Genomic DNA, 27,135 nt, shown 5'->3' with positions numbered 1-27,135 from the left:
TGCTGCATTTTTGGTTTTCTGCGTTTATTTTTCTGCGTTTTTGTTTTCTGCGTTTATTTTTCTGCATTTTTGATTTCTGCGTTTATTTTTTCTGCGTTTTTTCTTCTGCGATTTTTTTTCTGTGTTATTTTTTCTGCGTTTATTTTTCTGCATTTTAGTGTTTCTGCGTTTTTATTTTCTTCGTTCCGTGAAGGAACCCCTTCTATCGTGAATTAAACGTACGTTGTTTTGTTATGATAGCCGCAGGGTTTGACAAATTTGCAAGCAATGACAGCTGGCTCACTTTTCGGCATTGTTCTTTAACGTGATTTTATTTATCATCATCGGATCTATGTTTTTATTTGAATTTAAATCTCTTTCACTTTAAATACCATTACTTAATATTGTTTTACATGATTATTTTTCTCTTTTCAAATTTGGTTCATATTTTAAACAATTTTCTAATTGTAGTAAACATATGACATAATTTTTGTTAAGATTTCAGTTTTATAGCTCGCCTGATGATGGAAACATTGTTTCCGAAATCGTTAGCATTTTATAAATAAAATCACGTTAAATTTGTATCAGAATAAGAAGTTTTCTTCACTTATTTTTTCATTTTCTTTTTTCAGCAAAAATACACAGAAAGAAAAAATGTGGTATTTTTAATTCAATTTTGGTAGATTTAATATAAAATTAACCAACAACGAATTAAATTTACCATTTTTGACATCTCTGAGGCATATTTTTCAAAAGTGACTATTTGTTGAATAAGTTTTACCAACTGCTTCATTACATTTACCAACTTTTCGAAACCACAGATGACGCTAGCCCATGAATTTGGTAAATGTAATGAAGCAATTGGTAAAACTTATTAAACTGATAGTCTCTTTTGAGAAATATGCCTCAGAGATGTCAAAAATGGTAAATTTAATTCGTTGTTGGTTGATTTTATATTAAATCTACCAAAATTGAATTAAAAATACCACATTTTTTCTTTCTGTGTAATATGAATAATTTCTGCTCTTTCATTCATTCGAGTATAGATCTCACATGAGATAAGCAAATATTCTTATAACAATTCTCTCGCAACATTAGTAGATGAGATGTGACGCTTTTTGTATTCATACCCTCTCGAGCGATTGTATTTCAATTTAATTCAAAGTATTTGTAGTTGTTGATTTATATGTTAAACATTACATATTGGGTGTAGGCATTAATTCCTGCGGTTTTTTTGGTGAAAAGAAACATTTATTTCAAAACAAAATGAATGAGTACATTAACCAATGTATTGCCCATCGTTAGCTATGACTTCCGTCCATCTTCTTGGTAGCTTGTCGATTCCGCGTCGAAAGAATTCCTCATCTTTTGAGGCTATCCATTCATCGATCCATTTTCGCACTCCTTCAGGATTTCGAAACGATATCTCGGCCAGGCCCATTTGCATCGAGCGGAATAGGTGATAATCAGAAGGAGCAAGGTCTGGAGAGTACGCGGGTTGATCAAGCCGCTCCCAACCGAAGTCTTGTACCTTTTTTTTAACGATGGCTGCACGATGTGGCCTAGCATTGTCATCGTGAAACACAACTTTGTCTTGTTTAGACGCTATCCGTGGCCGTTTTTTCTTCAATGCATGCTCCATTTTGATTAATTGCATTCGGTATCGATCCTCTGTAACCGTTTCATTCGGATTTAACAGCTCATAGTATACGACACCCTTCTGATCCCACCATATGCACAACATAACCTTCTGGCAATGAATATCCCGTTTTGACTGCGAAGGTCCTGGTTGGCCTGGATCAACATACGCTGCTTTACGTTTGGATTTGTCGTAATACACCCAATTTTCATCACCAGTGACAATTCGACACAAAAAACTATGTTTTTTGTGTTCTTTCAGATGATTTCTGCATGCTGTGATTCATGCTGCGAGTTGATTTTCATTCAGTTGATGTGGTACCCATTTGCCTAACTTTCGGATCTTTCCCATTGCATGCAAACATCTAGAAATGGTTTTTTGGTCGACATTTAACTCCATTGCAAGTTCTTTTTGCGTTCGGGCTGAGTTTTCGTCCAATAATGCCTGCAATTCCTCATCTTCGAACTTTTTGGGCTGACCTGGCCGTTTTTTGTCTTTCAAGTCAAAATCACCACTTTTGAATCGTTTAAATCAATCTTGGCAGCTTCGTTCTGATGGAGCTTCTTTACGATAAATAACCCAAAGCGTTTGATGTGCTTCAGCGGCATTTTTCTTGGAATCAAATAAGAAAAGAAGGGCACTTCGAAAAAACATTTTATCGCGATCCATTTTTAATCGATTTAAAAACAATGACACTGTATGCAAAATAACCCTTTCTGCTCTGAATTAGATTGGCAAATGTCACGTGTTCAAAATCCAATTGGATTCACCTGTCGAACTTCACACAGTTTTAAGTAGCGACATCTAAATGTCGACCGCAGGAATTAATGCCTACACCCAATACTTCTTGATAACTATTACAGTTATATTTTTTGAACTGATTATTGCAATTTTATCAATTTGCTTGAGTAGTTGGCCGAGTGGAAAATACAAGTTAATTGGAAATTCCACAGGATTGAAAAATGACGGCTAATGAAAACATTAATAATAGCCGGTAAATCCGGCAATAATATCAACTAAAGGTAATAATAATGTTTGTGTTACAAATATATTTGCCGTCCTTTTTTTCCATTCCATTGATTACAAATAAAACATGATTTCATTGAATAAACTAGATCTTGATTATCATATAAATAGTATACGATTGAGCGATTGAAGTCATTTTAATCCGATTAATCAAGCCAAGATGAATTTCAAAACTTTAATTCTACTCGCTGTTTGTTGCATTTCATTTACAGTTGTTTATGGATTTCCGAGGATAGATTCATTGGAACGACGTACCGATAATGGTCTTAATCGAGCGAATAGTGTGGAAGGAAATATTTTGACATGGACAAGAAAGGAAGTTGCAAAGAATGCAGTTGTCTGTTCTGAAAAAATGGGCTGCCACAAAGACCATTCGTGGGCATGGCGGCCTTGGTGAATAAAACTACATGAGCAAATTATATTCGAAGAGTTTTCAATTTGTAACTTGAAACAGCGATGCCGGAGGCGATCTTTGCTGGAAGTGTGCTGTATTGTGTCATATACTTAATTTTTAAACGGGGACTATGTTTAAAGACCTATTTCATTTTTTTTAATAAATAAAGGGTTAATTTAACTATAAAAACAATATTTTTTTTACAAAGAAATTATGAATTTAAAAAAAAACTATTTTATCTTGGAACTTAACGTAACTTTAAGATTTAAATTATGAATAATTTCCACTCTTTTATTTATCCCAGTATCCTTGTTAGATTGGACAATATATAAGTTATTATCTAACTTAAGCAAATATTCACATAACTTTGACAAGAATTCACTCGCAATATTAGTACTTTTGCCGTTACATACGGGAGTGATAGAGAAAAAATCTTAACTTAAAAGTACGACAAGAAATGGAACGACAAGAATAGAAGTTAGTTTCATAATTATAAATTCACATTTCAATCAGTTCTATTGTCGTTCATGTCAATAGCGCCTGACGTCTGCTGCATGAACTGTATATAAATTGTCTGTTCTCAATTGTGATGATAAAAATTGAAGGGATTTTCGCCAAAAAAGTGAAGAGCAAAATAAAACGAAATTTGTTAGAGAATTTTTAGTTTTCGAAAAATTAACACCCCCTGCAAAATGTAGCTCGCACATTACTGGTAGAACAGATATTGTACTCGGTGTCAAAACTGGCACTTTTGTCGCTCAGGCAAAACTTAACTTGCGGCCTCAAACACAAAAAACAAATAAGGATAACTGTCCAGTTTTGTATGAAGACGATAGGATGGATAACAAGTTGTTATTAACAACGGAGTGCTTGACGAACATATCAATCGACGCTCAAAATAATAATACTGATTAACATTAGGGTCGCAAAATGTTTGGCATGTATTTAGTATTTTTAATGAAGCAATTATTACAATTATAAGAATCTAACTAAAGTACGGTCTGAAATATATTTTCTTCAATTTTACAATTTTTCTTATATAATAGTCAGCCTCAGCCTTTATATTACGAATTAACTTTTTTCATCTGATAATTACCATGTCTTTGAAAGATGAAAGTCATTACAAGCTCATTTATTTCTTTGATATTATGGAAATTCCAAGTTTAATTATTGTGCACATGCATCAAAAACACGTTAAATGTTTGACCGCTTTTTGATGAGTACTATAGTTTTCTGGAATTCCCTACTACACGAAATAAAAATAGTCGTTATTTGTCGTCCCTTTTTCTTTTCGATTGATTGCAAATAAAACATGATGTATTGAATAAACTACATCTTAATGTTCATATAAAAAGAGTAGATTTGAGAGAATGAAGTCAGTTTAATTCTAAGGCAAGATGAATTTCAAAACTTTAATTGTACTCGCTGTGTGTTGCATTTGTTAATGGATTGCCGAGCATATAGATTCATTGGAAGAACCTGAACTTACCGATATTTCTCTCAATCGGACAAGACGTGCGAATGAAAATATTTTGACATGGGCAACGAAAGAAGCTGCCAAAAATGCATTTGCCTGTTCTGAGAAAGCGGGCTGCCACAAAGGATATTGTTGGGCATGGTGTGGCACAAGTCTGAGCGGCAGACTGGGTGAATGGTGTTACACTACCAAATCATTTTCGAAGAGTTTTCGACATGTTTCTTGCAACAGTGATGCCGACTGCGATCCTTGCTGGAAGTGTGCTGGATTGTGTCATATACTTCATTTTTAATTGAATTGTTGAACTCAATCATTTGATAGCCGAATTAGAAACATTGTTACATCGAAATTAAACATTGTGAAAAACGATATATTTTTTTCTACGCAGAATAAATAAAACATATATAACAATACAATTGGGGTTTGTTTTAAGCTTACTCCCATTGTTTAAGTATTTTGTTTTTTCATTAAAACATCACTAAAATGTGTAAGTTTGTTAAAGCATTATATTAACAAGTAATTACCCACCGAATTTGAGTTTTTTTTAAAAACTTGTCGGGATACTTGCTTTTTAAAATCTGGTCATCGAAATTACCGGTTTTACTTTTAACAGACTGAGTATGCCTACAAAACCAGTTTATTTAATCTAATTTATTCGTAAGCGAGGTAATACTCCGAATTTTTGAAACTACCACAATCTTAAATATATGTTAATCAAACAAGCTAATCCAGTATAAAAAAAAGGATTATAAGTCGATATTTTTTTTTTATTGAAATGACTTTTATTAATCAAACGGCTAGACTACATTTGAATGGGAAAAAATTAAAAACTCAGCTTGAACTTTTTAGTCGGGATTTTATTCTAACCCATTAATTTGTGATAAATTTGTTAGTAAGATAATGTCAACATTATTCTTCCTCGATATCGGCACCGCAGATAGTTTTGACAGCAGCTTTAACAGCGACTTTAGTAGCGACTTTTCCCACTTTCATAGCAACTTTTTTGGCTTCTTGTGTTTTATATCCTTTCTCACCCCTTCGAATTTTCTTTACCTTTTGTTTCCCACCAGAGCCAAACTTTATCTTGTCTGAAATTGAAATGCCATCGAATAATTACTCTTAGAAATTCAAACGAAATGTATAGACGTATGATGATAATGATGGTGATGATGATGACGCAAAAATATTATATTCAAAATATTTTGCCATTTTTGTTGTTTCTTTTTATTCGTACTCGAATATATCCCAAACTTCTAATATCATAATTTATATCTTAATTCTATATAGTTTTGTTTACAAGCCATTCAAGTATAAAGGTTGCAGTATACGCCGATTTCATTTTATAAGTAGCAAAAGTTTCGATGTCTGGATCATCTGTTATTCGAAAGGTTGTCGCTTTATCTTTAAGCATCTGTAAATATCAAAATGGCAATTATTAATTATCAAACCACTTAATTCAAATATATACAAACTCACTTTCATCACATCTTCGTCACTTGTATCGTCACCCATATAAATGGTGCGAATATTCTTCTCCCAGCCGCTACCATACATTTCATTCATAATCAATTGCGCGGCATGACCCTTTGACCAATCAACCGGTGGCTTTATTTCGATTGCAGCATGTGCTGGCACAGGAATGTATCCATATTCTTTAACGAGTGCTGTTATTTCAGAAATCACTTTGCTTTGTAGATGCTCGGCAATAAAACGATAATGAAATACCAACGAAATATTTTTATTCTCAAGTATTCCACCGTATACTTCTTGATACTAAAATTTTGTAAACAGGCAACATTTCAGATAGTTTATAAATAAATGGGATTTTATTTCTTTTATTTACCTCAGTCTGAAGAATATTTCTCAATTTGGTGCAATTTTCATATATTTCTGGTGTGATTGGATAATGAAATTCGGTGTGATTAGCAAATACTATTTCCATCCCATGGTTACCAGCGTATGTCGCATTATCAATACCGACTTTGGTGCGTACATTATACATAGGCCGTCCCGATATAATACCAATAAGTATGTTTGATCGTGTAACCAATTGGTCAAGGGCATCTTTTGCTTCAGGAATTATAGTGGTTAGTGCAGGTATTGGATTAATTATGGACAATGTTCCATCAAAATCTGATAAAAGAGCGACACTATCATCTGGCTTGATAATTCTAAATTACATAAAAAAAATAATAGAGATACTTATTGTTTCAAGTGGATTCATACTAATAGATTAGGTTGTAATTAATGACAAGGGGGCATTTATTGGAGGTAAGTTCGTTTGATATTGATACTAACTCTGATAACACTGCATCGACATCATCTCTTGATACAAGGTACTCATTTGAGGCCGTTCTATCATCAATCAATGGCGACTGTATCGCTAAGTTCACTAGCGATATCAATACCACTGTCAATAGCTCACACTTCACACAAGCTGTGTAGTAAACAAAATTCTTCATTAAAAATATATTCGCAAAAGCTTTTTTTCATGTAGAACATACAAGTTATGGTATATTATGGATATATTATATACGGACAAGAAACATTTTTCCTGTACTGACTGACATACATTGACTATAATCGGTTCTTTTCAAACTTTTGACGCATCCATTTTGAAAAAACGTTCATAAATCCCACGTTATACGTAGTATATACATTTTATTTTGTTCTTTTAATGAAACCTTCGATTTGATTGACGTGCTGTTTATATTATCAGATTTGATTTGAATGCGTAAATTGTCATGTGCACTAGCATAATAATTTAGATTTGGTGATCTACAAAGCACGTCTATAACAACTATGACGCGTAATTACAAATGTTTTTCTTTTTTTACATAGATTTGAACCATACAATGTTGCTAGCTAGCTATTTATATCGGCTATTGCTATAGCGATATAAAAATAGCTGCTATTTAACGTATCTCTTCGCTCGGACGCTGTGTATGCTGGACATAACAATGGTCTCATTGTTTGAAATGTTTAACATTTTAAATCATTTTCTAACAATGACATAGCTAGCTAGCAAAATTGAATGATTTGAACGCATGCAGTGTGCACCACTCATTGATAAGATGAACAAAGATCAATCCGAACACTGTGCGTAAGAATAAGAACATGCAAGCAGCGCCGCACTCGAATGCATTTGATTTGAATTATAAATTGAAGCGGTGAGAGTTCGAACTAACCAAATTACACTAACAAAATCTACATACACGCTCAGTGTTCGGATCAATCTCGTGTTGATCTCAACTCTAATTCTAAAACTAAATTTATTGTATTGTTGTTATATGATCGCCTTCTTTGAATCAAATGTTTATTTTTTAAATACTTGAAACGAAAACGGTAACGTTGACCTTTTATTTCAACATTGTAAGCGGAGAAATAATGTAACAGCGGTATTTGTGATAAATAACTGATTCGTCATTTTCTCTCGCAAATAATATAATAAAAGCTAATGCACATTTCCATTCGAATCAGTCATCAAATGCACACTTCAAACCAATAAACATGCATGAGTCCATGCAGTCGTCACATTCTTAGGAATTTTCCAAATTCATAATTTCTTCTCATCGAGCGCTTTCATTTAAAAAATACCTATCGTAAACTATTTCACAGAACATCAAAACTACTTCACAAACCAAAAATGTATGTTCAAAAAAAAAAAAAAAAAAAAAAAACGAAAAAAAAATAAAAATCTTAGAATCATATAATAAATATCACCCAACACCATATTTAATGTTCTAACAACTTTTCACACAAAAAAATGCAATCTCAACACCAAACACTTACGACTCATATTTGCAGTGAAAATCGTTCAGCGTAAAAGGCAGTAAAGGTCAGTGCACAAACAGTAGAAAGAACGAACTGATCGAAAATGCGTCAATTCAACTGAGACGATCGTTTTTATATACAGAATGTGGGACAGAATAATTTGTTGTTTTGATCTCCATGTCTAGATTAAATACAGACGAAATTCTTTATTTTATCATTCAATGGCCACTTGATATTTTCAAATAACAAACAATAATAAATAAAAGAATCCCAAATAAGTGTGACTCTCTTTTTTTTCAACAAAAATTATAAGTGTAGCTCTTTAGGTAAGTGGATGACTTCAAAAAAAATTATATTACATTTTTGTATGACATATGACGACTGCATAAATAAGCATGTAATATTGTGTTCCCTCTTCTTCTCAATGATAACGAAATTAATAAATAATCAATTCGATTCGTGTTTGGTATTCACGTCTCGTGCTCAACTTATTTTACGAATAAATTCGCATCACATTCAGAGCAGACCGATAGCGTCAATACAATGAGATAAGATTAAATACTGACATTGAATGCATCGCACAGCTGTATTTTTTCCATGAAAATGTTTTGATACTTTTTGTTCGTGATGTGAAATTGTAAAAAAGCGGAAACTGTCGTCATTTTTGAGCATTTCAATTAATGAGAAATTGATTTTGGTTTTTCTGGTATTCACAAAAAAACATACATTTTACACAGAAATAAATGTAACGTGTTGCATTTATCAATTTTTTGTATTCGCTACGTGTATTACTTTTCCGCACACACCTAGTGTGTAAGGGGAAAGTATTGCAATGGGTCAAAATTTACGACACCTCAGAAACGTCCATAAAACATGTTTTTGAGGTGTCGTTTTGTTTGATGTTTTCAATAGAAAACCTACTTACCATTCATAAATATTAGTGATTTCAATCTGTGAAGAAAAACTAAATGGCAAATAGTTATGTTTTTTCTTCAGTTTTATTTTCTTTGGTGAAACACAACCAAAATGACAATAAGAGACAATTTCAAGTTCAAATCTTTAATACATTCACAGATTTAATATGAAATTTTACCAAATAAAAGAAATGCTGTATATTTTAATTGATTTAAAAATCGAAAATAGAATCATTCAGTAACTTGCATTACTGCCTCTCATGCTAATACTCATGCGACGTTCGATCCGTGCCTGTGAATTCGATACAACCGAGACACGAGCCGGATAATGCCATCGACGTGGTCTTGAAAATATTGTACCATCTGTGCTGGCACGTTCTCTAAACGGTGCACTAACATTGATATCATTTTTTCCGTTCGAATTTGCTTCGTGACTTTTTCCTTCATCATATTCATCTGGGCTTCGTTCAGTCCAGCTGCCTATCAGAAATGAGCGTCGCTTCTCAACCCGCATCATATTATCAAAAATGGAGCAAATTGTTGACTCAGGGCTAACTATTGACTCTGCACTCGATTGGTGCACTTCACTGGTTGATCGCTTCAATTTTGGGCATTTCGAAAAGACTTGCCAAAATTGTGAAATGTCATGGAAAACATCCCAAACCTATGAACATTGAAACAGTCCAAAGACGAAGAAGAGGAAAAATAAGAAGAAAAAACATGTCAAAATAAATTTGATCATTGATTGGTTTTGCGTAAAGTGACTTTTCTATTGTAATATGGTTGAAAGAACACATTATGCAACTTTTCTATCTATTGTTCCATGTTAAGCGTTATAAAAACATTATCATATGGATTTGTTTATTGATTTCTACATCAGTTGAATAGAATGGATTGAACGGCGAATTCTTTTTTCTGTAATAAATTCCATTAAGCAATATAGAATCAAATTACCTGTTCAATGTGTTCGCGTACGGAAATTTCTCGAAATCCAACGCAACCAATTTCTCTGTATCGTCTCTTTCCTTCCTCCGACGCAATCATTCGGTCTCTATCCATATCAACTTTATTTGCAACCAACATGACGGGCACATCACAGCTGTTGTCCTGCAATGTAAACAATGTTAAAACAATACGTTACGAGACGCATAAAAACTTCACAGCAAAAAGGTTGGAGAAAACAACAACAGCTAAAAAAAATGCGCGTTCTACTCACTTTGCCATTGGAACCATTCTTTTTATTCTTGCGTTTGTTATAATTTATCAAAAACTTTAGTCGATTACATTCATCAAAGCTGCATTTATCAGTTACCGAATACATGAGAATGTACGCATCGGCCCATTTAATGTTTGCCTCAAGCTTAGCGTTGTCACTTTCCTGTCAATCACAACGAAAACAACAACAAAAAAAAAACGTAATGCATTTCAATCAAAAACATTTGGGAAAGAAAACGTGAAAAAACACCCGAAAGTATACTATGTGAATATTGAACAAAAAAAAACAAAAGGGAAAATGTAAACAAGGATTTGGTTTTGATATTGTTTGTCTTACACCGATGTGACCTGATTTCGCGTCCAAAATTTCGAAAGATAAAGGCTCATTATCCATAATTGTGTTGAACGTATAAGTTTGCTCCAAGTTTGTATATTCACCAATAAAGCGCCGTGTTATGAATCTCACAATCATTGCTTCGATGTCAAACAATTGACCACATCAACAGATAACAAACACCGTCCGAATCGATATACATCGGCGATTGCATGAAAATATAGCACATGAAAAGTAAACAATAACAAAAACTTTATATATGTGTGAAAAATAACATAGAGAGAGAGAGAGAAGCGGGAGAGAAAGTAGAATAAGAAATTTATGAGTGTTTATGTAGTTGCAGTCGGAAAATGAGCCAAATTATGGAACATGGTCGACATTAAAACTGTCGAAAGTTTTATGAGTGGCATACAATAAACAGTACAAATCAACGGATAAACACCAATTCGATAATAAACAGAGATAGAAACAGTGAGTAAAACTCGTATAATTATGCTATGCGCGATATTCGCACAAATGCGTAGAAAAAGAAACGTGAAAAATATGGTTTGATTGCACGACAAAATAGACAATAACTCAATCATCAAATCCCTTTTCTATTTTAATCTGCGAATCATAAAAGAGTGTGATAAGAAATGTGGTCATTTGTGCCAATCTTGGTCACTCATTTGGAGCAGAGTAAGCTGTTTGAGTTGATGCTTGCTGCTTATCAGTAACATTATTTTTAACGTACTTCAAGTACGTTGTTTGCCTTTATTACATTGCCATGGCACATCTCTCATCAAAATCCATTCGGAAAAGTTCATACTACGCTCTGTTGTGTTTGGGAACACGTGCGTCCCGTTGAATCGACGCATTTCACACGACAATAGCGCACAACCGTTCCATTCAAGTTCAATGTGCACGAATTGTTCACTTCGAAACGCAACTACTGTGTATTGTATAATAAGTGAATTTGATGAGATTCGGAAAATGCGACGCACTATAAATAAGAAACAACAAGAAAAACTGATTCAATCTTTTAGATTTTTTTTTTGTTGTTTACATTGTCAATAAAATATAAAAAAAAATTATTGCGATTGTTGCGTCGCGAAGGGCTAGGTCATTCACATATACGAATTATTCCACTATTGAACACTATACCTTTTCATAATGGAAAAGTGTCTACACGTTTCTTCACAAACAACAGACATCCTTCTCTCTTTCTTCATCGTTCTAATTCTTTGTGTTCTCGTTCGATGTTTTTCGCCAAAAATAACCGCCACCGAACAATAGAGACTCAATAATAAAATATCGAATCATAAAATGTTGATCGTTGCCATGTAGCAATGAATAAAAAGCAAGCGAACAATTTTTGCTTGGGTTAAAAATAGACACGAATTCTGAATTCGATGCATGAAAATACTTATTTAAACATTCATGGATGGATTTTTCCATTATGGAGTGCTATTCATGCAAAGAAAGTCTTTGGATTTGAAATGTCAGATGACAATCATCAGCAACACAGTTCGCTCTCATTTTTGGCTTAATAATATGTATGACACTTCGTTGACGATTATGTGTTTTTAAGTCAGTGAATTATGAATAATGTTGAATGAATTTTAATATATATATGTTACATTTATGCAGATTGACTCATCGAGGGTTGTAGTATTTATTTTATTTTGATCCTAGATCAAAAAAAAAACAGGCACTTCGATACAATGTTGTTGCCATAAAACAGCGAACGAGGAAAAGTGTGCGTTCACCTCTATATAAACGCGACGACACCGAATCCCTTGCAATTCCGATCAAGTGCCTACACGCAAACAACGAAATTCATCGACTGCACGTGCAAAAAAAGAATGTCGATTTTGATTTTTTTCTTCGTGTCTGTTGTTTGGAAGTCAAAATATTCATTATATCAGCGATTACATGAACATCTTCTTGTCGTGTGTGTGTGTATTTTTGTCGTCTCTTCTTTTGCAAAAGATGACTCTTGACATTTGTTTGATTTCATGAAAAATGCGAAAAATATAAATCGATTTGAATGAAAAGCCGGTGGGAGTTTACTTCGTCGTTATTATAAATGTATGCTTTTATGCATTCGTAGAAACCTAAGAAATGTGAATCGAGGAAATCTATTCAATTGAAAAAAAAAAATGAATGCGAAAAGTGCATGTAATGAAATGAAATCGTTGGAATAAAGTGTAGAACTGTATACAGGTCGGGAGTGATTTTTGTTTGAAAGTGTGAAATATTGCGGGAGACCCACTGCTTTGTGAGAGTGCTTCAAATTATTTGTTTGGTACGCAAAATAGCAATTTAACGCACTCTTGATCTTCACTTTATTTCCACATGACAGCCTCTGAAGAAAGCTCTTTTGGCACGCTCGTGTGATTGAAGAACCCCAACGATGGATGTCGATGAATGTGATAAATTTCTTTTGATATAACGGAAAGGCAAACATCTTTTCCGTTATTTATATGTACTTTACTACTTGTGATCCCCATTTTAAGAATGGTCGAGAATATTTTCACATATCAACAAGATTGCTACGAATTAATGGCAAATTTATTCGTTCACAGCAAAAAGCGTCACATTCAAAAAAAAAAATCGAGCCCAGAAAACGCTTAAGTCATTTACCGTTCCATCATCTGTCTAGGACATTTCGTGAATTTGTCTAAGGCCAATACAATCAACGTTCAAGTAGGCAAACAAACAAGTAAACATGATTTTGAATGTTGTATAACTGTCGCCAATTCGCAATTCAATGCTAATCTTTTTGATTGATGGCATTTGAGCGGTAGTAATTTTGGGAATGACACAGAGATATATAACAGGAGAAAAATGTACACGGAAGTCTGTAAAGGTGTTGATATTACGCTTCAGCACGCTGGAATTGAAATGTAACCAATAAAAATGTGTTACAATGTGCTTGTTTGTTAAGTAGAAAAAATGACTTTACACATAATTTACAGTTAAAGTAATATCCAGTTTAATGGGAAATTGTCACAGGACTCTCATCGTTTTGTTTGTTCTATGCATGAGTTATTTTCGGAGTTGGTGTATGTGTGTTTGTTTTGTTGACGGTATGCAGTTCATGGAAAGCAAACAAAAACATATATTTTTTTTCTCAACCTCATTTTTCGTCCAAAAGCACACAAGATAAATGTATTTAGTGAGAATAATGATGCGTAGTAGTCTGATGTTGTATGTAAAAAAGGGTCTAGCTAGTAAGTTTGATGTCGGTATTGTTAAAGTAAACATGTTTTTTTCTCTTTTAGTTAGCTAGAATGACATGTATCAACGTTCACCGAGCTTTTTGGGGATTTATAGAAAATTTGTAAAACGATTTGTAAACGAGGCGAGTGAGAGAAATGGAGAATGCGAAAGGGAAAATCGTTCAATTCAAGAGGATTTAAATTTCTGATGCGTGTCTCCAATTACCTCTATTACTTATCACTATCATCTATGGCTTCAGCGAAATAAGAAACGCGAAAAACACGTACGCATACAACATCCGCCAACATCAATTCATACACTAATCATTATCATATTTCACGAGCTTGTTCCTTCTCTCATCACTATTCTACGTAGTACGTATACAATCGAATACAACTAGTTTTCGTACAATCTCATGCATTTGTATTTCATGAATGAATGTAATAAGCTTTAATTTCTGAACATTTCATAAACCCAATGGAATTGTTGGCGTAACCAAAGTAATAAATGTGCTGTTACATCATTAAATACCTTACAATGCGCATTTTATTGCGTATTTCACGGAATACACATTTTCGGGAATAAGTCGATGCTAAGAATGCGTGCTTTTAATGGTAATCGTTTATAGCGCCCATCGAGCACTTTAGACATTCAGCTCCAATTTTACCATAAATGATTCGTAGAATATTATTGCTTTTTTCGAAAATAAAGAAAAAAAAATTGTTTGCTGCAAATGACACATGAACGACAAAAATCAACAGTCTTTGATTTGTAAACAAAATTTCCATTTATTTTCTTCACGCAACTCGCCCGCCCAAATATTGACATTGTACATATTGATAATTTCCATGAAACATTGCGAAACACTCTTTTACATTCCATGTTCGAAAAAAAAATAATTTTAGAAAAAAAAAGCATGAGCATTCCTCATCGGAAATTGTACAGGCGTACGCTATCTCGTCAATTCTTGAAAATGATTGGTTTTTGTATGCGTGACCTATTTTTATGATGTGACATATCATTTTTGCATTTATGCGATTGGCATTTTTATGTTTGTCCATTTTGTGGTATTTGCATGTCCTCTGAGAATTTTTTTTGAATACCATTTTATTAACATTTTATTGAAACAATCTTTCTCTATCGCTTTCTCTCTGCAATTCTGCATACTTCAACTAAACTTTTCGAACTAAAAAGGTAAATACTAAGTACTTAAACGTAAGTGGTTGAATGCTATCCTCTCTCTTCCTTTCTCGTTTCAATACCCACACACAATTCCAATATCCTCATAATAAGCTAAACAATGTAAAATTACATTCTTTTACGTTCATTGATACAAAATGGAAAAGTTTTAGTTTTTTGAATTGGGTTTAAAGAGAAAAACTTCCGAGAAATTTATACGGATACACAATCAGAAATGCTTTACAAATTCTACGAATCGTAAAAATTGCATCACAACAAAAAGCCATTATGAAACGTCGTTTTGAATAAAGGAGCAGTTTCTGTAAACAAAATCTTCCTGGAGTACAAAAATGAAACGAGAATTCTTCGAAAGAATATTTAATCTAAAGGTATTTACTTATTATTTGTTTTAATCTTCATGAAAATTCAATGAATCGCACAAATTCAGTACACAAATTCGGTAAACGTAACATTTAACCAATTACAAAAGTATTTTCAGGTAGATCATTATAAATAAATTGGGTTCCAATCTCTCTAGAATAGAATGCAACGAATGAAACAAAAATATTAATCGACGAAGAGAAAAATTTGAGTAACACTCAGTGGATTCGTAGAGATATTAATTGCTTTGGGTTCGGGTATGTCATCTGCACTGACACATCGATTTTGTTCGTGCAAACATACGGATATTTTATATATTTCAATGGAATACAACTCAGTATGTAGCATATTCGTATGAAAACAAATATACTGCAGCTTGTTTAACCGCATGGAATATATGAATTAAATGAAAACATGTAAATAACAATTTCTTATACTCGACACATGTTCGACATCTATAATTAATTTTGTTCAAGCGAAGCGCCCGTCAAACTACAATTTTTGGTATTTTCACTATAGAAAATATCTACAATATTTATTAGTTTCTATGAATTTGATGTATGAATAAGGATACAAAAGATCTGTATTTTACATTGTACAATATATAATTACCAGTCTTTCCAACTCCGGATGTTCCAAGAATTAATATGCGAAATGGTTTTGGTGGTTTCGAATGTAATCCGGCAATTTTGGCCAATGATGACTTCGGCGAAGTTGAATTCATTTTTATTTCCAGTAAAAGTTTGCGTATTTTTGATTTGATGATAAACAGAAATCACGAAAACTGTTGTTATCTTCTAAGCACTTGTAAAGTATTTATTCTTAAATGTTGTTAGAAAGTTAAGCGCATTTGAATTACACATACTTTTATGAATGTTACGCGATTGAATGGTAGCAAACGAGGCAAACGGTCTTAATTAAATTGTGTAAGCCAAAAACGATAAAAAAGATTGGTGGTAGTTCACAAAGATGTCCGAATGAAGGCGAAAACAGTAAATTATTTTATGAATGCATTGATGCGTGAACAGCTGTTGATAAATTAATTTGTCTGTCGTTTCGAGAATAATACAAAAGCATATGTGCTTCAATATATTTATATTTTTTCTATCATTCAATTTTATGTTTACAATGCCTCAATTGTACCGTACACGTGTAAATATTGCACCTAGTATCCAGATCATAAAAAAACTCGCGCAATTTTAATTACAAATGCCACTTGAAAATTAGATTGAATATTATTATTTCTGCGAAATTGACCAAGGCACGTCAATCATAAATTGAAATTCAATTCCAAGTCATTGCAATCATAACGCTTTGTTGGCTTTATTTGAAATATCGGATATCCATTACAGGCCCCTCGCAAAATAAATAGAAAATAACTTGGCCCATATTATTAATACGTTAAACACTATATTGAGTTCAACGAATCGAACGAAAAAAAATAACAACGCTTATCACTATGTTCTATTGTTCAGTGATTCAGATTTGGGTGTTCAAGTTGGAGATGCTGACGAAAAAAAATGCGGACACGTGCTGAATTCAATTTTTCTAGTGATTTCAGTACATTTCAGCCAATCATCATTTGATGTTAATCCAATCGTAACATACACACTTCTTTTTAGCACAAAATTCCTTTTATTCTTTTCACATTCACTTGAATTAAAAATCATTCAACGGATCCAATTTAAACGATTTAATATGAATTCCAAAATTTCCCGAAATGGTTAACAATTACTTTATGAAATCGAAATAGTTTTAGCAAAAAAAACGAAAGTGATAGCGGTTTTATTCTCAATAAACTCAATGAATAGGATCAGAAGCACACACATTATTTGTAAAAGAGAGTGAACGATAATCGGTTGATTCAAAAGAGAGAAGCGCTGCAGCACTTCATGTTGTTATAACGTTTATTTTGCAATTGATGGCATGACCACCTTTCATGGCGTATATATAGTAGCGCAAACACGAGAAAGTACACACAAAAACCATGTCGATGTGGAGTAAGGCGATATGCAGCAGCAGCAGCAACGGCATTTGCTTTCGAACATTTGTCGAAGTGATGCCGTCTCGTACAACGAGCCGTAGAGGGACGGATAATTTTGTGTCGATGTTGTTGGAGATAGAGCCATTACTATATAGTGCTTGTTTGTTTATTCAATTCGCATGATGCCGCATGTGCTTATTCTCGTTCTACAGCTACTTGTGCTCTCCTTGTGTATATCTATGTCGAATGAAATCTGTTCTTTCTTTGGTTTTTGTGTGTTTCCACTTTGTTGTTTTCCTTCGACATAGAGAAATTAGCATCATAATAGCAATACAACTGGTTGGGCACACAAAATTCGTGTTATTCTCTTTTTGGTTGAAGTTATGCCATTGTCATTCAACTTTACTAGGATCCACCAGGACGATGTGAAGAACAATAGACCACTGGAATATGCTGAAAGATTACATAAGTTAATTTAAAATTATGAATACCATTCCAAACATCAATGTGTTTTCTCAAGTATTTCATTTCTTTCGCCATAAAAAAAAAAAACAAAAATAAAATGAAATCACTTTGCACGGAAATTTGCATGTTATTTTCGTGTTTTTATGATGATTTTTATTGATGCGTACGTAGCACGTACCAAGAAAATTATACGACCATGTCGATTGATCCATGCCGAAATAGCCCAATTTACTGCTTTCAAACCATAATCCATTTATCATTTCAAGCAAAAATAATAGGAAAATTTGTGTGAATCGGCGCAAAATGAGGAAGCTTCATATCACTTTATTACAACCAAATTTCGGAAAATTTTTGCTTTTGACTTGCTTTTGACCGAGAATTGAGTTGGGGCCATTGTGTACGTGCTCATCCGGTTTGTTTGTGATGCTCTCTCATCTTCATTGTTTTTGGTGTATATTAGATGGGGAGGCGCCTGCAATCAATTGATTAAAAAACAATGTCTGTGATTTAATAGGGGACCATCACATCGTAAAAACTAGATATAATCGAATAAAAATGCCACAAAGTGATTTTCCAAAATGTGAAAATGTTCTTTGCAAGAGCAAACTTTTCCCTGCCATTCAATTTTCATCGAAGTTTTCCATTACCAGGCTATTTTCAGGCATCACCTATTAAAGTAACGTCCGTTTTTCATTTAGCTCATTTTCATCATCTTTTTTTATCGATGGCAGAAAAGCGGAGCATATACTTTTTAATTGGAATTAGTTCGTTTTGTTATTGCAGAATAATTATCGAAAAGTGGGCACATTATTACGCACAACTTGTTGAATATCATGTGTGGTGTCCTTGATTTAATGACATTCGACATGTGAACGATGCATACTGCAAATCATTTTAATATATTTACATATTGTTTTGTTGGCCGCGAGATTGCTATAGGGAAATTCTCAAATGTCATAATGATAGAGTGATTCGAAAACCATGTGTATCGAAAACGCAATAAATCGATTCGATACTGATTTAATCGAGCAGCAACGGGTAAACAATAAAATATCTGTTGTTCAGTCAACAACTTACATCGTGCAAACAAAGAGAGAATAAAAAAAACATTGCTAATGCGATTCGTGTTTCCATAATATTTATCATGTCAAAGAACAACAACAAAACAATGAAAGCAATGGATTGAGGAAAGATACCATACGGATCAACAAATAAACAATATTGTTATTCGATTGACAGCTTAAAAGGGGCGGAAGTGATTCGACCAGGGTAAGAAAAAAAGGATAGCGTAGAATGATAAAATCGATCCACATCAATTGATGATGGTGATACGATTGCCTTAGAAAGGCAACCATGTTGAACCATGTATAAATTCATATGCAACGGAATATTCCGAAGCTGGGTGAGCTTTCACAGCATAGACTTATTTGGTATTTGCGGTATTCGTTTATACATGATGTTTGTATTGCGAAAGTGAGCGGAATGAGTGAGAGTAGAAGAAAATGACAAAATATTCTATCCTTAAAACACAGCTGAATGTAAACAAACCTCGTGACGTCGAACAATGTATAAGAAATAAGCGAAAAAAGCTGTGTTTGTGTGCAAAATAGCATTTATCAACAATTCGTCCTTAAGCGAATTTATTCCACTCGATTTGCATAATGTTATTTTATTTGATTTTCGAAGGCAAATTGTGTTTTTGCTTCAAATTTTAAATTTCGTTGTTATTTACGTGGATCTGTTTGATGCTGTTTTTTTTCAGGCCCCCTTTTGCTCTTTTGTTTTTTGTCATTGTCTTGGAATTTGTGGCTGTTTTCGGTGATTGTCGTGAATGTCTTAAATACTGTACAGGAAAATTCCAATCAACCAACATAGATAATGCTATAAACACATCATCAATTAAATCGATGTCGACAAAAATAATACAACATCATCTAATCGTAAGAATAACAACACGCATATTTTCTTCGACGCCCTCTTGTTCCATATCCCAATAATCGTATTATTATTATTATTATTATTATTATTTGCATAACACTTGAGAATAAATTGTTCCGTCAAATGTGTAAATTTACTGATCTTTGAACATTAATTATTTTGGCATACATTATAAACAGAAAATGAATGAAACAATTTTACCAGCTCATGTGTGACGAAAGCGCCGTAGTCGTTTGTAGCTATGGCTTAGTAACACTTTGATAGAAACAGAGTAATACCAAAAAAAGGCAATTTCCAAGCACGTCCCAACTATATTTATGATTGAATAGCTAATTCAAATTTTTTTTAAGGAAATTTGTTCCACTAAACCCCACACATATAAAATATATTCGCAACAATTCGCTCTACTGGACCATCCATCATATCTAAGAAGAACTGTTATTGAATCAGTGTATGTTTTTATGTGAATGTCAAAGATATCTGCAAAATTTTATGCATTTGAAATGAACCTTGACTTATCGTTGAACGAAATGTTTACTTTTTGTATAATTACAACAACCGAGACGTTGTTGTGAATAACAAGGGAAAAATTCCAGTAATTGGATGATAAAAATCATCCGTTTCAAATATGTAGACTTAAAATGTGAGTTGACATTGCAAACACACACACACACACATGATGGTGGAGCGCAACACAAATAACAAAATGCGATAGACAGTTCGAGAAAATGTTTCGAAGCGAAGTTTGTAATTGACAACGGACCGTCATAAAAAATATGTCGTCATGTGCATTGCTTAGCAACGTTTAATCGAATTTCAATAGACAAAACTTGTACCATCATCAACGTTGTTTTATATATTTTTCAATAGAAATTTCTAATCGGTTTCTCGTGATTTTCTCGGAATTTACGGTTGAAGTAGGACATAAACAATATTCCGTTCGATTCGTTATTTTTAAAAGTAAATAAATTGACGAAAAAAACCCAACTAATTTCGTGGATTTATATGGTTTTTTTGATAGCGCAATGTCTTTGAAAAAGGCAAAAAGTAATTTTACTTCGTCAAAGTTGAAGAAATTAAAAAAGCCCGTAGCAAAACCAGCAACGGCATGTCGCAAAGCGGAGAGCTATGAATCCGATTCCAGTGAAAATATCTTATCGGATGACGATGAAAATCAATGGAAAGATACAAAACGTACGGTTACCGATCCGACGCCCGATTACCATAACATTCAAAAATTGGTTAAATACGTTAAGGCAGGCAATAATACAGCCACCATTGTTTCATTGTGTTGTCTAAAAGATTATGATTTAAGCATATCAACCAATCAAGTGGTAAGGATTTGTTGTTGAGCATTTTCAAATTTAATTCAAAGATTTTACGTATTTTATTCTACTCGAATTTTACATCTGGATTTTACGTAATCGGATAAATAGGCAATTCAGGAAATTGGCGGAATTGAAGTGCTTGTCAATTTACTCGAAAGCAAAGACGCAAAATGTCAAATGTCTGCATTGCAAATACTTGTACGAATCTCAAGATCGGCAGATGTTCAAAAAGCGATTGTTAACTTAGACGGTATGGTATGATATCTAATCAACAGTGGTACGCTGCTAATTACAGCATACGTATTTCCTGTCATATTTAGGTATCCCATTGTTAGTAAATATTTTATCAGAACCAGCACTTAATTTAAAGACAATGGCAGCGGAAACGTTAGCAAATGTAGCAAAAATCAAATTGGCGCGTCGTCTTATTCGCAAGTGTGGTGGTATTCCAAAATTAGTGGATTTGCTTGATGTGAAGCTAGAGTAAGTTAAATTTCAATATTGTGTTTACATGTGTTCTTTCTATCTTAATCTCTGTGCATTTATATGGAAAATTTCCGGCTTTGAAGACATATGTGTGTAATAATAATTGATGAGTGTATTTCTCTACAATCCATCCGGTATAGTATTTTATTAATGTCTCGAGAGCAATTAGTCGACGAACAAAAATTACAAATCGATATGGCTCAGGCAGGTGCTCGCGCATTGAGTTCACTATCCGAATCGAAGCCAAACAAAGAAGCAATGCGAAAGTTTGGTTTGGTGCCGTTGATGACCCGAGTTTTAAAAAGCGTCCATACCGATTTGATAATTTCGATTATGAATACTTGTTCAAATTGTGTAACAGAGGTGAGCATCACGGGTAATCTGAACTGTGTGTGTGTGTGTGCTTTGTTGATTATTGTTTGACCGTCCTTATTCATCACAACACAATTAAATTTAATTAAAACTTTTAATTTCTCTCATGTTCACAACTCTTCCTTCGCCCTGTCACTTTGAACAATTTTCAACAAAAAAAAATATGTACTACGTTGAATTAACGGACCAAATAGGATAATTTTCAAATTGCTGTTATCACGGAAAATATGATACCTGACATTGTTTATCACTTGTACTCGGAGAACTTGGATATTAAATTACAATGTAGTTTGGCCATATTCAAATGCGCCAGCAATCGAGTAAGAAAGCATTTTGATTCAATTAACATTGTTATTATGTGCGACGCACAATTTGTCATCGAAAAATGTTTTGATCAATTTTTAATGAAAATGAATTTTATAGACTGTAAGCGATATGGTACGAGAGGCACATGGACTAGAACAATTAATGGCAATTGTAAAAGATAAGACTACGAGGGAAAATAAACCGTTATTGGGAGCTGCCACGGGTGCACTATGGAAATGCACACTTGTCGAAGAGAATGTAAAACAATTAGACAATGTAAGGTTCATTTACCTCAAGTACATACGCCCATCAAATCCCCAGCCATTTAACCCATTGAAATAATTTCCATGTTTAGCTTCGCATTTTGAATGTCTTTGTTACACTTTTGAACGATGAAAATGAGGATGTCTTAACAAATGTGGTCGGAGCGTTGGCGGAATGTTTAAAATTCACGAGCAACCGAATAACTTTTCGCACAATCGGCGGTTTAACACATCTTGTCAGTCTACTGAATAGCACATATGAACCATTGCTGGAGAATGTAACCAAAGCACTGTGTGAATGCGCGAAAGATATTGAAAGCATGCATATCTTAGAACAATTAGATGCTGTACGTTTGATTTGGTCGTTACTCAAAAATCCATCGCCACGAGTTCAGGCAAATGCTACGTTTGCTCTTTGTCCGTGCATTAAGAATGCACGCAATTCTGGAGAATTGGTTCGAAGTTTCGTGGGTGCTATGGAATTGGTCGTGGGCTTACTGAAATCAAGTGATACTTTAGTGCTATCAGCAACATGTGCGGCAATCGCAACAATAGCTAATGATAAAAATAATTTAGCTGTGCTATCCGATCATAAGGTCATATCAATGTTGGCTGATTTAGGTAGGCGCCATAGTTACGACGTTAATCATTATTGTTCTATTAATATTTTGATCCGATTTGTACAGTTTTCACGTCAGATGATACGTTACGCGAAAATTTAGCGGCAGCAATTGCATCTTGTGCACCATACGGCTCAAACACACAAGAGTTGGGCAGATTACGTTGTGTTGCTCCAATTGTGGGATATATGGTGAGCAAGAACCCTCGAGTTCATCGAACAACTGCTATGGCCTTGCAGCGACTCTCAGTTGATCCACAAAATTGCATCATAATGCATCAAGTGAGTTTTTGGTTTCATTTTTTTTTTCACAAACTTTGTGACACAAAATTAAATTGGCTTAAATTGTTTTCAATGTCAGTTTCAACTATATTTTGCTTAAAGTGATGAAAGAGGAGATTTTTTTTTTTGATTTACTCATTTCCAGAGTGGTGTTGTACCCTTTCTACTCGAAACAGTCGGCTCCAAAGATAAAGCGCTTCAAGAAGCTTCCGCTGGTTGCTTGCAAAATATTCGTGAGCTCGCATTAAGAGCAGAAGAGTTTAAATTAAAACGACAAAATTAGGTGGACTCAAGTTTTGTTTTGTATTTTAAATAAGAAAATTGTTTCATTCACAATTATGTCAAAAGATGTTTTAATGTACCGATTTTTATGCTTTGTTTTTAGTTATACGTGATTTTGCTTACGTAAATTCTAAAATAAGTAAATTATTTCGCTTAAAATTATTTAAGCTTCTTGTACGATATTTCACATTAGAATAAGTCTTGACGATCTCAGATAAGTTTTTTTTTAGCATTAACAAAAGAAAAACGTAAAATATATTCTAAGAAAAATATTCGCAAAAATGAGACGAATTAAAGAAAAAATAATCTCCCATTTGATCAAATATATTGAGTTTGGTAATTATTTATTTATTGTTACCAACTCTCTGCCGTTCTCAGAGGATGGATTCGTTGGAACAGGCATAGCACCACGACGATGTTTACTGAATCTAAAAATAAAAAAAATATAGAAATTTTATTACAATTAACAAATAAAGTAATCTTCATCATATATTTTTATATCGTTTCCATTGGAGAAAAGACGACCAATTAAGTAATATCGACACTAAATGGTCATGGTTGCGGTGTTATAATAACCGATTCGTATTTACATGCTAATAACAACTACTCCATAAATATATAATGAAAAAATCGCAGACATTCTGCTCTTGAAAATAACAGTCAGACAATGTGGTTCAAATCATTAAATCGTGTGTGATGAAAAAGCCATATTTTAACAATTTAAATTTGATGACAAAATCAATTAAAATGAATCACGTGATTTTTCTCATATTGTATCTTATTTATGGCTCAGACGTTTATTATTAATTAAATGGAAACGTAATTCGGTTAACCGTTCTAATATATCAATGTATACTACCAATAACAATGTAATCAATTCTGACTGAATCGTTTGTATGGTTGTTCGGTTATTTAATCATTGTTTTGTAAACTTTGTAGAAACTCACCGGTCTTTTCCTTTCAAGTAGATGTAGTAAAATAATAATGGAATCGGTGTCATCAATGCGACAGAGACGGGAATAACGGTGGTCAAATCTCCTTGTGGTTGAGCCAATGCAAGTCGAAGAATGAAGATAGATATTCCTGTATTTTGGATTCCCGCTTCAATCGCAATCGCTACACGGTCTTCGTGTTTTTGTTTAAAGCACGTGGCCGCCGTCCAACCCACAATATACGCAACCCATGGAAGACCCAAACCAGCTACGAAAATCTATTTGAAAAAAAAAACACACAAACCACGTGTAAAATAATGTCAAATCAATCGAAAGTTGATATAAAAATTGATAAGAATTTGTGCGATATAAACATCACGTAGATACTTACTTGCCACGTGAAGAGTTCAAATAAGTACAAATTGGTGAAGATTGCAAAGATAATGATAAAAATGATTAATAGCGATGAGCATGTTTTAAGAATGCGAACTAGCAATTTAGCGACACGCGGTAAGTAACGTTGAATGAGTAAACCGACTATCAATGGAACAATTAGCCCAACAGCCATAATTCCAATACGTTTGTATGGCACCAATAATTCTCCACGATCGAAAATGGTTGTGCCCAGGGTGAAGATCCAGATTGGCATCATTGCTTATATGAACAAATTATGGATTTAATTTTGTAATTTTCAATTGAAGAGTAAATATCACTTTTGAAGTAAAGAAAACTCACCAAATGCCGAAAAAGTACTTATTGTAGTCATTGAAATTGACAGGTCCAAATTTCCACCAAGTATTACGGACCAAATGTTCGATGCACCGCCAGATGGTGAAACGCCAGTGAAAAATAAGCCGAGCTGCATTTCAACATTGTTGGGGAATAGAATTAGACCCAAGAAGTAACTCAACTAAAAAATGAGAACATTTGTAATTTAAAAACACTTTTCCAAATTTGGTTTCAATCAAGGTTAATCAACTCACCAGTGGCATAAACAAAAATTGACACACAAATGCAATTAATGGGCCAATGGGTCTGACTAAAATTTCCTTCACTTTTCCCAAATCCAGTGCAGCTCCAAAATTAATGTACAGAATCGATACTAATGCAATGATTGATGCTGTAAATACTCGATCAATTGTCTTCTCTTTTCGAATAATAATAACGTTCAGTGTTTGATTTGCACGTTCCGAAACATCATTCTGTGTCATATTCACGTATACTTTTGCCGTTCCCAAAAAAGTACCGCTGATATTAAATTGGCCGGTAAAATTACCTTCGATAATATCGTCGATAACGATTGGTTGATTATGGACTGTTAAAATTCCCGAATCGCTCGATATAATATGCAATTTTGCATCAATATCTTTAATATCATCCAATCCACTAAGTATGAGATTGATTGTGTTTGTATCATCCATGTGCACTGTAGTCGTAGCGAGTTCAAAGTTTGACGCATTTTGAAAGTGTACTTCCCATGCTTTTGATTTGTTTGTCAGCAAAAAGAAAATACAACATACTACTAGAACGTAGTATTTAAAAGGTGCTGCCATATTTAATGAGCAATTGTGTCGACAGCAGACAGACAGGCAGAGCGAGTGAGAGAAAGAAAAGATCTGTATAGAAAAAAAGGTCAATTGAATTAAAAAAATAAGAATTTTTTTTTTATTTCGAAATGAAATTCCAATGGATTGGTTGGTGTACCGAAATAAAAACCAACGCATACACTTACTTTCGAATAAGTCAACTGCGGCCAATTACACTTGTTACTTTTGTTGCTAAAAATATCAATAAAACCTCACGAGTAGAAAATTGTAATTGAATTATATACTACAAAATGAATGACCGACCGATCGTCGTTCTTGTCGTTCAAATGAAAATCAAATACATGTTACGATGCCCGATATCTTATCACAAAAATGTAGAATAATTATGATTAACAAATGAAATGAGGATCGTCTTTTTTTCAATAGAAATTGTTGTAAATTTAATAAATATTATCAAAACAATTTTTAAACGATATTGAAAAAAATATATAATGTATATAAGAATTCGATCACAGCACAACAAACGCCGCACAACAAGCAACAAGAACACACAAGAACGACAGAAGAAAAAAAAATTGCCCTCGTATGCTGTCAGCAACAGAATATACCGAACACGCACACACCAACAAACTGTTGATCACCAACACACCTCCAAATACTACGTATCGATGTATGTACAGCGGTGAATGCAAGAGAACGGCAACTATTACTATAGATATGTGTGTGTGTGAAACCAACGCAACTGAATCACGCATAAACGAATCGCGTATTGCGCCTATGTTTGTATTTCAAAATCAATGCAATGCGATCTCGCG

The 27,135-nt window shown here is 33.6% G+C and overlaps 4 protein-coding genes across 5 annotated transcripts; 1 reads left to right on the top strand and 3 right to left on the bottom strand.

The window, feature by feature from the left end:
* Positions 1-5,351: 5,351 nt before the first annotated feature.
* Positions 5,352-8,436, bottom strand: LOC116340954 (probable trehalose-phosphate phosphatase C). Of its 2 annotated transcripts, XM_031767730.1 has the most exons (6): positions 8,308-8,436; positions 6,814-6,952; positions 6,359-6,686; positions 5,992-6,288; positions 5,813-5,926; positions 5,352-5,603 (listed from the first exon to the last, which is right to left on the bottom strand). In XM_031767730.1, the coding sequence occupies exons 1-6, from the start codon at positions 8,312-8,314 to the stop codon at positions 5,595-5,597; spliced, it is 894 nt and encodes a 297-aa protein (XP_031623590.1). In that variant the 5' UTR covers positions 8,315-8,436; the 3' UTR covers positions 5,352-5,594. The 2 variants fall into 2 exon arrangements, with proteins under 2 accessions (XP_031623590.1, XP_031623589.1); XM_031767729.1 differs by having other exon boundaries at positions 5,352-5,926.
* Positions 8,437-9,401: 965 nt separating this feature from the next.
* On the bottom strand, positions 9,402-17,204 carry LOC116341130 (ras-related and estrogen-regulated growth inhibitor-like protein). The gene is made up of 5 exons (XM_031768023.1): positions 16,129-17,204; positions 10,756-10,892; positions 10,420-10,581; positions 10,158-10,310; positions 9,402-9,867 (listed from the first exon to the last, which is right to left on the bottom strand). The coding sequence occupies exons 1-5, from the start codon at positions 16,238-16,240 to the stop codon at positions 9,439-9,441; spliced, it is 993 nt and encodes a 330-aa protein (XP_031623883.1). The 5' UTR covers positions 16,241-17,204; the 3' UTR covers positions 9,402-9,438.
* A 3,676-nt stretch (positions 17,205-20,880) lies between these two features.
* Positions 20,881-24,252, top strand: LOC116341311 (armadillo repeat-containing protein gudu). The gene is made up of 9 exons (XM_031768286.1): positions 20,881-21,237; positions 21,340-21,481; positions 21,552-21,714; positions 21,858-22,080; positions 22,284-22,409; positions 22,513-22,671; positions 22,751-23,279; positions 23,345-23,559; positions 23,705-24,252. The coding sequence occupies exons 1-9, from the start codon at positions 20,929-20,931 to the stop codon at positions 23,840-23,842; spliced, it is 2,004 nt and encodes a 667-aa protein (XP_031624146.1). The 5' UTR covers positions 20,881-20,928; the 3' UTR covers positions 23,843-24,252.
* On the bottom strand, positions 23,839-26,862 carry LOC116341312 (ileal sodium/bile acid cotransporter-like). The gene is made up of 6 exons (XM_031768287.1): positions 26,506-26,862; positions 25,757-26,389; positions 25,509-25,683; positions 25,165-25,427; positions 24,789-25,051; positions 23,839-24,269 (listed from the first exon to the last, which is right to left on the bottom strand). Exons 2-6 carry the CDS (start codon positions 26,324-26,326, stop codon positions 24,182-24,184), a joined length of 1,359 nt encoding a protein of 452 aa, XP_031624147.1. The 5' UTR covers positions 26,327-26,389; positions 26,506-26,862; the 3' UTR covers positions 23,839-24,181.
* Between the last annotated feature and the right edge of the window lie 273 nt (positions 26,863-27,135).

The sequence above is a fragment of the Contarinia nasturtii genome, unplaced genomic scaffold (genome assembly GCF_009176525.2).
Source record: "Contarinia nasturtii isolate CC-2019 unplaced genomic scaffold, AAFC_CNas_1.1 Cnas_scaffold_695, whole genome shotgun sequence".
NCBI lineage: Eukaryota > Metazoa > Arthropoda > Insecta > Diptera > Cecidomyiidae > Contarinia > Contarinia nasturtii.
This window is presented reverse-complemented; position numbering and strand designations above follow the sequence as displayed.